Source organism: Pseudonaja textilis, chromosome 1 (genome assembly GCF_049901715.1).
Source record: "Pseudonaja textilis isolate UNSWEBS1 chromosome 1, rPseTex1.2, whole genome shotgun sequence".
Lineage (NCBI taxonomy): Eukaryota > Metazoa > Chordata > Lepidosauria > Squamata > Elapidae > Pseudonaja > Pseudonaja textilis.
In genome coordinates, this window is record NC_141990.1 from 46,112,298 (window position 1) to 46,127,720 (window position 15,423).

Genomic DNA, 15,423 nt, shown 5'->3' on the forward strand with positions numbered 1-15,423 from the left:
GGGAAGGAAAAATTAATGAGAAATTGATAAAATAGTGATGAGATATGAAATTGAATACAAAAGATGAGTATATAAATGAGATTATATGTGTATGGAGATGTGATAACCTGGAATCATGCTGTTCTCTAAAAAAAGATGTCCTACTTTTATTATGTTTTGTAAAAACTCAAAAAAATTTTTTACCAAAAAAAAATTATTTCAAGAGCTTTATTTCTACGGAAAATGTTTTTTCTGCTTTTGGTTAACACTTTTTATGCTCTTAATTATTTTGAAATACTCACTAGTACAATAATAATTTTGAAGTAGAAAAGTGTTCATTAAAACATGCCCCTCAGATGATTGTCCAGTCTCTACCTGCACACATCCAGTGGAGGAAAGTTCCCCATCTTTTTAAATGGTTGGTCTTTCTGTTGAACTGCTCTGATTGGAAGTTTTATGCATGTACATATTACAGATAATCCTCAACTCACAACCATTCATTGAGTAATCATTCAAAGTTACAACTACACTGAAAAAAGTGACTTGTGACTGGTCCTCACACTTATGACCATTGCAGTATTCAGTCTCGTGATCAGAATTTGGGCATTTGGCAACTGGTATATATGGAAGATGCCAGCGTTGTAGGAACATGTGGAAGATGGAAGCATCCTAGGGACATTTACGATGTTCCCAACTGGCTTCTTACAAAGTCAACGAGGAAGTAGGATACCTTTAACAACAACCCTATGACTCACTTAACAACTTCACTACCTCTTAGGCAGTATGGAGGTTTGGGACTATATTTTTGAAAGATTCAAAAGTTGAGCAATGGGAATAATGGCTCAGATGGCATATGCACATACATATCATCATATCCTCAGGTTTCCCAAGGACAATCGAAGCAGAATGAATAAGTAAATAAGTTGGAAGTATATTCAGCAGAGACTTGCCAAACAGAATAAACAACTTTTGCATTTTCTTTTCTTACAAAAATAAAATGAAAGAAATAGCATATTTGCTTGTTTTAATAATTCTTCTGACTCATTTCCTTTAACCACCTCTCTTAAACCACTATCTGGTGCCAATGGAAAGTCTCTAATATACTTTCATGTGTAATTGTTACAAAATATTCCTTTGTGAAACACTGGTCTAAATGTTGTGATGACAGCTTTGTTTGTGTTTAACTGGTAGTCAAACTTCAGAACAAGTTGCACTAGTCAATCTCACCACAGTGCAGGAAAAGAGTTCTGGAAAATAATAAACAATCATCCAACTTTCATAGCCACAGAGGATGATAGAAAAAAACAATTGCTTGAACAATCCTAATTATATTGGTACATATTGGATCAATGCCAAATAAACCTATTTTGCCTAATGTCCCAAAGGTGCTTTTTTTTCCAAAAGGCAACTGGATTTTCTTGGGTTTTTTCTTTGAAAATCTTTCACTTCCCATTCAAGAAGCTTCTTCAGTTCAGAACTGAAGAAGCTTCTTGGATAAGAACTGAAACGTTTTCAAAGGAGCAAGAAAGTCCAGTTGCCTTTGAGACAACCATGACTTGGGTGATTGAGAATATCCATAGATATTTTGCTTAATACAATTTGGTACACAAACATGTTTATTTTCTTTTATATGTTTATTAAATTTAAACATGTTTATTTACTTTTATTTATTAAATTTATATGCTGCCCATTTCAGTCTGTAAAGCCACTGGGAAACTTATAATTAAAATCATAAACATTAAAAGCAATAAAAACATTAGAAAGAGATAAGTTCACTTCAATGGTGGCATCTTCTCTTTTAGTCCACCAGCCATCTCCATCATAGAGTGCCCCCATCAGGACCCCAACCCAACCAGCAGAACCAAGTTTTAATGCCTTTGCAAAAGGCCAAAGTGGGAAGCAGACCTCATTTTAGGCAGCAAGATATTCCAAAAAGTGGGGTCCATGGCAGAAAAGGCTACCCTAGATTTCAGCAGCTGAAACTCTTGACGGATGGCGACACCAGCATGCCTTCTGCTGGATTAAGTGCAGTAGGCTGATACCATTGAGGGGTGGGATGATAACATTGCTCAGCCACCAAAGGATTTATTACTTTTGTATGTAAACATTGCGATATGAAAATGGATTTTAAATGAGTTAACATTATCTAAAATCTGACTTAAAAGAGCCTTCCAAGCTGTAGAGAATCACCTTGTATTAGTAAAAGAGGTGGTTCAGCACAGCCTCTGCTTAGAGAGTACATCTTGCAAATATGCTAGCAATTACAAGTACTCAAAAGCACATTACATTTAGAATGAGGGTTGGCATCATTTTTCAACAACAGAGATAATGGCATTAGCTTGGTTAAGAAATCTTCATTATATGCAGCAAGAAGACATCTTATTTATTCACGTAATTTAAATCTTACTCAATTTATTTATTTGAAAGATTTGTGTGACCACCCATCTTAGTACACATCTAAAATGTGGCTCAAATTACATGAAACTCATGTGCAAAAAGTCTTGACTCTTTTTTTCTGAAGGAAGTAAATTTCTAATTTCAGGTGCTCTGTGTCTCAGGTATCTAGCACTAGTGAAACTCTTGTCACCAAGGCAAGCTGGACAGTGGAAAAATTGGAAAGATGATGAGCATTTAAAGTTGCACGGTATTAGCACAATGGTTTATTCCAAATAAACATGCTCATTCACATTTTCAAATAAAGGGTATTCTCATCACCTAAGATCTTTTTCAGCTGATGGTGGCAAGGAGTGAATTTGCAACTTCCTCAAAGGTGAAAAAAATATTTAATCATGTGGTATAGGTGCATTATGTCCCAACATGAAGAAAGAACATTTGCAGTAAGCCTTACTCTTAAGCAGTGGGAATAACTTTTGGAGGCCACTCTAATTAGGGAAGGTCAATCTAGGCCTTGCCATTCATGATTTCCTGCCCAGCTATACATAGATAGAATTCACTAGAACAAATCAAACTAGGATACAACATGAGTTTCATGTTTTAGGCTTATAACAGCATATTGTTGAATAATCATGTTGAATGTTCCATTCAGCCAACCATGATCTTTCCAAGCATGTTCCATTCCATTCTCTATTCAAGTTCTCTGCTTCTACATCTGAAGTAAAATATGTATTCATTGATACCTAAATATGATTCAATCTTCATTAAATCATTTTTTTTCTTTCACTGGTGCTTCTCTCTCCCAAATCCTCAGTAATTTGTGTAATTCTGCTAAGGGGTTCATATTGTACTGGTCAATTTTGCCCAGTTTAATCAATGCACCACACAGTAATTTTACACCAAATTTACTCTCAGTATTATGTGTCAGCTATTTTTAATCCAAGACTGCCTTGTAAACCAATATTGTGTTGACAACATTCAACTTATTAGGACGTATATGCATTGTACTGATACACACTTAGTTTACTCAGTATATGTGCTCAGGCTATCTCTATCTCTAATACAACCTTTTTTCTTTGTAGAAAAGAAATGTATGCAAGGGGCTGAATGTTCTCTTTCAGAGTTTATCTTTTGGACAGTCAGCATAATTATTCTGAAGGGTTTCTTTACAAATTTCCTATAATAACATGCTTCTAATGTTGTGATCTTTGAACACGTTACACAATGAAAGTCCTAATTCTAAAATTTGATAGCTGTTCTATGTATATTCATGAAGCAATCCTTCAGTGAGCTTGAAAAGAAACATTAAATAGGTCTTTACATCTCTGCTAGATTTAAACCCCCCTGCCCTCGACTAAGGATTAATAAGAGGATTGCTAGAATAAATTTGTCTCAGGAAAGACTTCCGCTTCTAGATAAGGGCTTTCTTTCTAATCAAAGAGGATCTAGAACAATCTTTCTGAAGCCAGTTCCCTCCAGATGTATTCACTATAATTTCCACAGTATTAGGTCCAAATAAGAGTCACATGGAGAACAGACTTCAAAAAATCAGTCATTCAAGACATGAGATGAGAACCTCGGAACAGGGATGGAGAAGTCTGGATCAATTTATACCATTGTGAGAGAGCATTGTAGATATAATTTTCCAGTGACTTACTTACATGTGTTTCTGTTGAGGCAATTTCTACATTTGGCAATGAATCATCACCTTGAGAAATCAAGACATGAAAAATAAAGAGACATATGTATCACAGACAAGATTATTAATGACTGTAAGCTGGTCAGATGACAGCCTGGAATGTATATGGATCAACACTATAGTTGTAGCTCTGGGTCATCTGAAGGAAAAGTCAAAAAGGTCAGGAAGCCAAGAATGACAATGCAGCTGAAGCCCCACCTTTGTGTACATGTGTGTGACATCAAATGCATATAGATATAAGGAAAGTTGACAGCTAAGATCAACATAATCACTTTTAAGACACCCCAAAAGATCATTTTTAGGGCAAGGTGTTTCAGAAAGGAGGAGTTTCATGGGACATGGAAGCTTACTGCAGTGGTTTGCCTCTGTGTGATGCCACCAATTAATCTGCAAGTAATACGTTCTACTGTCAAACTGCTCTTCCGGTTAGGAAAGTGTTTTTTTTTTAATTGGACTATGCCTTCAGTTTCAATTTGCTGAAGTTCATCTAGTCCAGCACCTCATTTAGGCAAATATTTAGGCACACAATAACTCTTTTTGGTGGTTTTTCCGAGAGTTGGTTGTCAGCAACAGGTAATCTAACTCAAATGCTCTCACAAACATGTACCATTCTGCTATAAAGCCACTGAAAATGGTTTACCAATAATGTATTAAATTAGCAATTGTAAAATTTCAACTTTAGAAATTTTCAGAATTTTAGTGAAAATCTCATGGATAGAGTATGGTAATCGTGCCCTTATTTAATTACAATATAGCTAAAGGATGCATGTATGTTCTTCCTTCCATTTACGCTGATCTCTCCAAAGACCTGCAGCCTCCTCTCCCACTCTTCAGTTCATTCCCAAAACAAGACACCTTGGGGGAATTCCTTCCAATGATTTTTTTTTTTAAAGTTGCAAAAAATCCTCCTCTTGCAGAAAAGGTGGTGTAAATGTCTTCTCAAAACATAGAATGGAAATCGGTCTAATAGCTCTTATTTTATGAACCATGAATAATTATGGCAATGTTTGTCATAAACTACTATCCACACCTCGGGAGTGGGGAGAGAAATGCATTAGAGACAAGGAGAAAAGTAACCACCGGATCTAATAGAGTGAATCAACATAGTATAATGGTTAAGGAGTTGGACCTAATTGGGTGACTCAATTTCTAGCCACCCTCCTCCACAGAACCTTCTTGACTTTTGGCCAGTCAGTCCCCTTCAGTTCAATATACGTCATAGCGGTGTTATTGTGGGAAAAGTATCTACCTATACGCTCTGAGCTCCTGAATGAAAGGCAGGATATAAATTGAATAAATAAATACTGGATTTCAAAATAATTATACCAAGGCAGTTTTTCTGAAGTTATGAAAATTAGGACTGCATTGGCTCTGTCCAGATTCAAGAATTCTTAGAGCTACAAAATGCATTGAGATGTGGTATTTATTTCATTATTAAGGTATATGTACAGGACTGTTGACTGTATCATGAGTACACGTGTATATAATGCCTTTTTTTCTTCACAAAGAATACCATTTTAACACCCAAATGAAAACTGAAAACAAATTATTAAACTGGCACGTACATAAGAAAAAGGCCACACGATTAATAAAAACCTATCTGAGTAATTTCCCTACTGTATGTATTAAAAACCCCTCTCACTAAAAAAGCAATCCCCCCACACACATGCACAAGCACACACACACACTTTCCCTAACTCACTAACTGAATAAGACAGTGAAGATCTCTGCCAACATGATTGTAACTCTCCACAATTGTGAGCAAATAATCAGTTGAAAAGAGGCTAAGGCCCATTGCAAAGGGCAATTCCTCTTTTGTTACTACCATTTAAGGTATGTGCCCATCAGTGTTCAGATCCACTGACTTCTTTTTATATCAGCTAGTTTTTATTCATGAAGTAGGTAACACAAGAATCTTCTCAACAGGATACTTATTAAGCCTGTATAAGGAAGAAACTAATAATAGCAGGCAAAGTGCATCCCCTTCAGATTACAGGTTAGCGGTCATGCATTGTCCTTCTATTACTGTTCTACTTTAGAATATATTCTCTTTTTAAGGTGCAGTGCCACCTTCTCAATGTGGATGTTTGTATCACAATTCTCCCATGTTTAGATGCATTATTTTATTTATTTATTTTAAATCCAGATAGTATTATTTTGAGGGTGAGTGGGAGTACTTCCGAAGTATAATGTTCAAAATCATAGAGTAATAAGCAAAATATACAGCAGGAAGTGAGAACTGGATGATTCAAAGAGCTATTATGATTGCAATAAAAAAATCCTTATAGATCTACTTGCTCACTCACCAAGAAGGATTTCTCACAGGCACTGCAGATGGATGAATTGCGATACCAGTCAAAACTAGTCTTATCTCAGGCTCCATAGTGATCTTCATAAAGAAATAATTCAGATAAAATGTTTTTTAAGTAGAACACAACTGAAGAAAGAAGGGAGGAAACTAAAGTGATTGGCTGGGTTATGTAATGCAACGACACTCCAATTCATCAGAAGCACTGAATCTTGGTTAGATGAGCTGCTCTAGCAGAAAGCTATGGTAAGAAGCTTTTAGATAACTTCAGTCCATCCCATTCTTTTAGTGACTGTCAACCCTGTATATGAAACATCACATGAAACTGGGTTTTTGTTGAAGTTCAACTAAGACTTGTATTACATCACAAGGGCAAAATTGTAATGAAGTGAGATGAAGATGATAACTGAAACTTCAAGCAGAACCACTTTACATAACTGGTTTTGCTACATGAATTACCTTAATCTACTTAATCTACTAGTGATCCCACATCATTTCAAAGATACAAATTGTGCTTTAGGAAACAAAGAAGAAGCAAGACTGCTGCTGTTATAGAGGAAGAAATGTGAACCCTGGGGAAAGGAAAAATTTCCAAACAAACTGTAATGCCTTTGACACAGGCCTTGTCATATATGAGAGCTAATAACGGGAGTATGCTGTCCGTGGCTGTGGTTGCAGCTGCTGTGGCTGTTGAGACAGCTGTTGTCCCTGCTGTTGCTGAAGCCGAATCTGCTGGGAGTATGGATCTTCAAGAGACTTAATCAATAGTGTGGTTTTTGGTCCTGTCTTCCATATAATGCCATTGAGATCTCGAACTGAGGACTCCACTGTGATGCTATGGGTGCCAACAACAATGAAGTTCAAGAGGAATTGTGTGCTGAAGTAATCATTGTGAGGCTCCACCATCTGTTCCATCTCATTAGTTAGGTTGTCGATGGGTATCTGTGGAAGAAAACAAGCACCAGGCAACCAAATGCTTAAAGAATAGTTGAGAGTTTCATGTTACTTACAAATACAGACTAGGTTTCCTGAAGGCACTGTTAACCAGAAGTGAATCAAATAAGCAACAAATACTCCCTATATATTTAGCGTGTCTAAACAAAATATATCAATTTATTCGGCTATTTTTCTAAGTTACAGTATTTCAAATTGCTGAGCTTTTCCTACGTCTTCTTGCCCACCCCTGGGAAACAGTCCTCTTTCACTTGGCTTGATTTGTTTCTTGGTGTCAGACAGCTGCACATTTTTAAGCTTGCTGGAATACTAGCAACTATTATCCATTGGTGTTCCTGTCAATGGAGCAACTGAAGACAAGGATTATCTTTCCAGGGATGTGATGCACATCATGGGAATATGAATTTAGCACCAGGATTAGCATCTGATTCAGGTGTCTCATTTTCAAAGGAACCAGAATCATCACAGAAGCTTGCACTCATGTTAAAGGACAAGAACATACTTGAAGTGTAAAAACTTCTTGCTGCCTAGTGGAGCGAAATTCTGTTCTAATTGTGCATGGGTTACAGGAAGCAGAAATGTTAACAGTTCATGCTGTCGTGGTTTTTTTTTTTTTACCTTGTACTCTTGTCCAGGTTTGCTCTGCAAGGTTGATGACACATTTAGACAGATGGATTGAATCTTTCGGAAAAGGCCTGGTTTGGAGCCATGTTGGACTACTCCCTCTATTTTTAATGCCAGTTGCTGGTTATTTTGAACCACAACGGGCTCAGCAGGGTTACGTGGAGATAGGGCAAGCTGAAATAGACAATATTTATATTGGTGATGCCCTATTTAAAAGAAACAGGAGATTCCAATGTGTCAAAACCTCAGCCAAATTTTCATTAGTGTCAGATATGCCATTACATCGCTTCAGCCCTGCTTCACTTGATGACAGCCTGCCATAAACTATGGGAAGGGGGGATAGAGGGATGGGGGGGTTGATAGGAACCAGAAGTGCCAACTGGAGGTAATGGTTGAACTATTCAAGGACACAGGCATGAGAAAGGAATGCTAACCCCCATCAAAGAGGCACCAAAATTTAGAACTGTTACCGAAAAAAACCTAATTTGAACCTCACTGAACACCCAACATGATGGCCAGGTGGGAGGCCCTATGAGAAGGGGAAAATATCAGGAATTCTCAGATCTGACTTTGTTTTGGCTGTAACCACTTGGCATTAGCAAAAGTATACCTTTCACTACAAATGGAGTTCTTTCCTAAATGCCCTATCTGGGACAGGTCTGACATTTAACCAGAATTTCAATAAATCTCTCTATTTCACTGAATATTATCTCAGCCCACACCAGTATGGGAAATAATGAGATCTGTAATCTAGCATGGCTGAGGAGTACTGAGTTGGAGAGATCTGCAATATTTCACATTACAGCTTCCAAAATTATATAATCTATTTCATGAACATTTTGTTGTACGTCCCTTTGGAAACTATTGTTCATACAGAAAGTATACTCTAATATGAGACAGAAAAGTACCTAGGACATTCAGCTTGGATGAGATAGGGAAGAGAAGGATCCTTCTATTAAATTTAACATTTTGCCCCACCCCAATTTTGCCAATTTAAAAAATATTTTTGTAGAAAGTAAGAACTTTAGGAACAGTATATGAGGTATATAAAAAGTATATAAAATAGATTCAAATTTCTATTTCCATAAGTAAAGTATATAATTATATCTTGCCTTGATTTTTTTACAGCTCAAGACACCATACATAATGCTCTGGCCTTCTCTTTTTGCCACAAAAACAATGGGTTGGACTGAGACAAGAGTGACCAATCAGCTTTCATGCCTGAGGAACAACTAGAACTCATAACTTCCTAGTCTAGCACCTTCACCATTACTCCATCTTGATTACCCCCCTCCCCTTTTTTTGGGACAGAAAACATATAATCTTAAGACAGATAAGCAACACAAACTTGTCAATTTCTATGCAGTGAGCAAAATAAAATTAAGTAAATCAATTGTCTTCTTCACACCCTCTCAAGAATTTAGCAAAGTTTTATGACATCGACATGGAAATTGTATGTGAATAGATTCTTTCCATAGTATATTAGTGTCGAATCATTTAAAAGCCCAGCACTACAAAGATGGTCAACTGATGGATCTCTTGTCCCCTAATCGCCATCAAACAAGCCTTCATGTGTGTGAAATCTGGTCTGTGCATATTTGAAGCTTTAAATATTAAGTGCAGCATCATGAAATAAAGCAGCTAGTCTGCTGTTCCTGCTCTGTATAAAAAGTACTTCAAGGATCTCAGCTGCAGGAAATACCTGTGCTCTTAAACATGACTCTTATAGCATTGTACACGGTTTTAAGTAAGCTTCCACAGTTGTCAAAAACCCTTAAGTTTTGATTCTGATAATCTTAAGTAAAGACACTCCAAGCAAATCTAAACTTACATGAACTCAACTGTTATTGACATAATCAACTGATTACCTGAAAGAGACCTCAAGATTTCCTTACTTTCTGCAAATAGTAACTTTTCTGCTTGCAACTGCATTCTGAATTATTTTCTTGAGAGATTTATCAGTTAAATTTTTGAGCAAGATGCAGCAGGGAAGAGCTACCCATTTAAAGGAATCAATCTGAGGAAAATTCTGAATTTTTCAGCACACTACTGGATTAATTTGTTTTGCATAATCTTTTCCGCTTATGCATTGATTTATTTTAATTTTGGTTCTTTTTACAGTACTGAAATATTTATGCCTAACTATCATGGTATTGCCTTTCAGGGAAAGCAACATAATGCAAATACATAAAATGAATAGGAAGTCAAAACCAATAAATAAATAAAGAGATAAAGAAAAAGAAAAGGAAACATGACTAACATTAGAGCACATAAATACTATTTATTATACCTCTCTATTATTTTCTATTATTGCAAACTCTCATTATTTCTACCAAATCCATATACTGTTTCATAAATCTTATCAATTCTATCCAACTTTCTCAATCCTCCTTTTTCTCTCAAACTATATAATTTTCCTTCGTGTATTTCCTTTGTAAATTGATCTTGTTCATTCTCTCTATATGACCATACCAACGCAATTTGCTATTTTCCTATTGCTTTTATATTCCATTTATATTCATTCCTCATCTATTCATTCCTGACCTAATCTCTATTTTACCACATATACTTCCAAGTAACTCATTCTAGTGCATACAACCTTTTTTGCAACCTTAAAATAAAATTAAAACATAAGAGAATATACCTTTTGCCTCCCAAACTAATTGACCAACCAACTTTATTATTCACTTTGATTAACAATGAGGTGTATGCAGATGTTTTATACACCATCTGCTATGAGCCACGAAGTTAGCCTAGAACCTTCTACATTTTGCCATTTACTTCTGAGTTTATCTATTTCATAAATTAAAGCAGTATGTAAAATGTACTGCAAGTATTCAAAAACCAAGCACATAGATCGTTTACACATACTCTTATGGGTATGGAAGATATCTATTAGATCTTTTGAATTCATGGGCGGTTGCTTTTAAATACATCACTAAAACATTCCTAAGATCTCATCCTCTATGCACACCAATCCATAGGCCAGTGACCTATTTATTGAAATTGTAGCAGAGCACAACATGAAATACTTCCTTGGGAAAGCAAATAATCTTTCTCTTGGGTCTACTGGCTGCTCATTTTCCTTAACCATCCTAATGAGACCTGTACACTGACACATTTCTCTCTCTACATATGCAAGCATCAGAGGTACCACAAAATTTAGAAAGAGAACGGAAATGTAGCATTTAAACTGGATGTTAACCTTTACTTATTTATTAGTATACCTTTCATTTAGGAGAAAGATTGCACTGTTTCTCAATAGAAATAACACACAAAAGTCAAATCACACAGAGTAATATTTCATTGTATAATCTTGATAAAATATAGCATGGAAAGTAAGCAGAGCATGACTTCAGGAATTCTTTCCAAACCTTTGACACTGTTTGTGTTTTATGTGTGTCCTGGGAGGCAAGGGCTGCATACTGCATATGCTGTGCTCTGGGTCATATGACCCAAACAGAGGAGATGCTGCTTAGGACGGAGCAGCTGCCAAGATTCCACATTGCTGGCCAACTGTTCCTTCCACAAGAATGCACTGTTGGAATTTTTCAATCATTTTTTCCCTGTAGCTCCTGGCCTGATCTGGCCCCATTTTCAGTATCAATCATTCTTTTGCCAGCTTTTCCCCACACCCATTTGGCCCTCTTTGGTTCAATATCCAAAGAGGTATTTTGTTGACAGACACAGAGTTCTAACCCCAGGTACTTTCTATGCAATCTCATGTAGGATTGGGGGAAAAAATAAATACCTAAATACATCTTTTGCATGTCATGTTTTTCATAGAGAAAGATATGCTCTCTCTGTGACAAAATTACAAGGTGACTAAGGTCTCTACCAAATGTGGAAAACAAGCGTGCATTGACATTAGGCAATAATTGGAAAACATTTTTGGTTATATAGTGTCCAGGTACTCTCCATCAATGAATGATTACCTTTAATGTATGATCCATTTATAGAGAACATATTTGTCTAGTAGCATGATTATTTTATAAGCAGGATATATGGTTAATAGACTAGAGGCATCCGACGCCATCTTATACCAAATGGATAATCAATAAAGCAACCATTAATATGAAGCAGCAAAATAAAGCAGTAAAAGAGACCACAAAAATTTAAAAGATCAACACAAACTATTGGAATCTGTCAAGCTTCCAAAAGATTGTCTAGCAGGCAGAAATCAAAATCATCTGAGAAATGTTGCCAGAAACTGGGTTACTAAAGGAGAAGGAAGGAAGGAAGGAAGATCATGATCCTGTCATTCTTAATTATACAGCAGTCACTAATGTCCCAAAGGTGCTTTTTTTCAAGAGGCAACTGAACTTTCTGATTTTTCTTTGAAGACCTTTCACTTCTCATTCAAGAAGCAAAATGTCTTCAAAGAAAAATCAGAAAGTTCAGTTGCCTCTTGAAAAAAAGCACTTTGGGGACAATCATGACCTGGATGACTGAGAATCTCCACAGATATTCAGTCATTACTGTATTCTATCATTCTTTCTGTGCATCTACTTTCTACTCCATCTCTTTCCTTCACAATAGTTTTCCTGCCATCATCAGCTTGGGGTGACAAAAACCCAGAGACAGAGAGAACCAAGGTAATTTTACAGTTTGGAGGAAGCAAAAACACAATCCTACTGGTGTCTTGCTTTCCCTCTGTTGGGCAGTGATTGAGATGGATTAGCCTTCTGAATTTGTCTTCTCTTAAAAACTGCTACTTATCCTGTGGGCTAAATTGTGAATATTGTATTTTGCATAGGCTTCATTCACAGTCTTTCTCTGCTGATTACTACCAGAGTTTTTTTTTAAAAGTAGGGCAACCCCTCTACTTAAAAAAAGAACAAATTAGAAAGGTGACCTAGACCTGAGATACTCATTCAAGCTAAAGAAACTAAATTGCAAAGTGCTACATTGCTCTATTTATGTAAGATAGTTTTATCTTGTTTTATTTCATCATATACAGTTTTTCAAATAAAAAATACGATAAAATGCATTAGCAAGCTAACGGAAGCAACAAAACAAAAACATCCCCAACATCAATACATTAAGAAAAGCACTACTTGTTTCAAAAGAAATATCTTTATTTGCTAGAAAATGTCTATTCCCATTAAGCCACAAGGCAACAATGAATTGTAACTGAGGCTCTTCATAAAACTGTCTCATAACACAAAACAGAAATCAGACACACTGATTTAGAATTATTTTTTAAATCAAAATCTTATTTCAGGTATGAATTGTAGTTCAAATATTTCAGTAAAAGTCTAATCTAAGATCATTAGTATATCAGAACTTAGGCAGCAATTGGCTGTCCCTACCTCACTCCAGCTACTTCTGCCTGTTTGTCTAGCAGTTATAAATAACATTTCTTCCCCTAAACTGCAATTATAACTAAATGCAAATATAGCTTACCTTAATGCTAGTTGATTGTAGCTTCTGGAAAAAATATCTCTGAAATGACAAGGGAACTTTCAGCAAGGCAATGACTGCACTGCATAAACAAGCGGTATGCTAGAACAAAAGAATGGCAAGTCTGATTAGAATTATTTGTTCTACAAAATGAATATAAAATATCATGAACAAACTCTGGGTGTTAGTACTTTAGTTCCTGGTGCTTAGGAAGCCAAGACACAACATACTGTCGATCCCAAAAGCTCCAGAGATAGGAAACTGGAAATGAAAGAAATCTGACACATTTCTCAGATTTAGAAATCCTAAGAACACCCTTGTCCCTGGGCACACAATGTTAACAGTCAGCATCAATTTGGTGCTTATCTTGATTTATTCTAATAATCCTCCAATTAGCAAAAATTATTTCCTTGTTTGGCTGGAAAATTATAGGAACTGGGGTCTAAAGCATGCCAGCAAGATGAACTGTGACTACTACCCTTGTTGGGTCAGATCCAAAGTCTAACTAATCTAGCATCCTGTTTGGTCAATCTGATGTCTTTAGGAAGTATGCAAACACATCTTGAGATAATGTCCTCCTTTCTGCTGTTCAGGTGTTACTGTAATATCAGTTTTTCTTCAGAAGTCTATGCCCTTTTCCATGAATATAAAAATTCAAATCTACCAGCACAACAGGTTTTAAAAAAATCCTCAATAACTATGCTGTCTTTTCCAAGGGATCAAATAAAAATGGCTTGAAAAACATCCAAACTCTTGGTTTTGTTCCAAGTATGGAAAATAGAGTAAACTCAATGCAATATTGATAGTTTGCCACTTTGTTTTTTGGAACAAATATAAATGGCACTGGTATTCATAGACGATTGAGCAGTAAAAGAAATACTAGACTGATTAAAAGCCATGCTGAAACCCAATCAGTATTACTGAATAAAGCAAAGACAGAATAATTATATAAGGTCTCTGGCATGAACTACAACTAAACCTTTTACACAATGCCCATCACAGCATGAGAGCTTGAAGTATAAAAAGTATTTTATAAAAGTATAAAATTCAGTTAATAATTCAACTTCTGGAAAACGAAATAAAATTAGGCAGAAAAGAGAAGCAGTCTTATTCCTATTTTTCTGTTGAAGAATATTTTGATTAAATATATGTAAATACACATAGAAAACCATATTTAGATTTTCAGTTTGGGGATTCTGTTCCTTATCTCGGGCCAACAGCTGGAGTGTATATTACTTGCCATGTAGGATACTGGTGCATATTTTCGGTTCAAGGCTTCTACTTCTTCCAACACACAACCAAACACAGACATCATTCTCCTTTCATATTCACTTGCAGCATGGGCCACTCCAGAAGAACCATATTCCTGAAAGCTGTTTTTTTTTAAAAAAGTAGATATTCAATGTGTAGTTATTTTATCTTTCCTGAAGAGCACTTTGTGTACAGGCAGTCTTCGACTTACAACAGTTCATTTAGTAATTGTTCAAAGTTACAACAGCACTGAGTGACTTACGACTATTTTTCTCACTGACGACTGCTGCAGCATCCCGATGGTCACGTCATCAAAATTAAGATGCTTGGCAACTGGCAGGTATTTATGATGGTTGCAGTGCCCCAAGGTCATGTGATCATTTTTTTGCAGCCTTCTGACAAGCAAAGTCAATGAGGAAGCCAGGTTCACTGAACAAACACAGTGATCCATTTAACAACTGTGGCAAGACATACAATGGGGCAAAATTCACTTAAGAACTGTCTCACTTAGCAACTGAAATTGTGGCACAATTGTGGTAAGTTGAGGACTACCTGTATTTACACATATTTGAAGCATCCTAGTTGAAAGGATTAACAGAATGAATAATATCAATTACATTTCTGATGTAAAATTAAACACAGAAAACACAATATACCAAGAGTAATATTCTTGGATAGTTTCTTGTATTTTCTTCAATACTGGAGACATTATGTTGCTTAAATCTTCATAATAGTTTCCTATTTCACAGTTAACACCTCTGTTTTACTGAACATTTAAATATTTCCAAACCATCTGGGGTATTTCTCCAAG

General features: G+C 36.0%; 1 protein-coding gene across 1 annotated transcript in view; it reads right to left on the reverse strand.

The window, feature by feature from the left end:
• Positions 1-5,477: 5,477 nt before the first annotated feature.
• Positions 5,478-15,423, reverse strand: part of INTS7 (integrator complex subunit 7) — a 41,468-nt gene continuing 31,522 nt past the window's right edge. Inside the window, exons 17-20 of the mRNA XM_026695788.2 lie at positions 14,602-14,734; positions 13,365-13,463; positions 7,953-8,132; positions 5,478-7,322 (exon numbers count right to left, since the gene is read on the reverse strand). Coding sequence (XP_026551573.1) covers positions 7,020-7,322; positions 7,953-8,132; positions 13,365-13,463; positions 14,602-14,734 — 715 coding nt within the window. The 3' untranslated portion in view covers positions 5,478-7,019. The remainder of the gene's footprint in view (positions 7,323-7,952; positions 8,133-13,364; positions 13,464-14,601; positions 14,735-15,423) is intronic.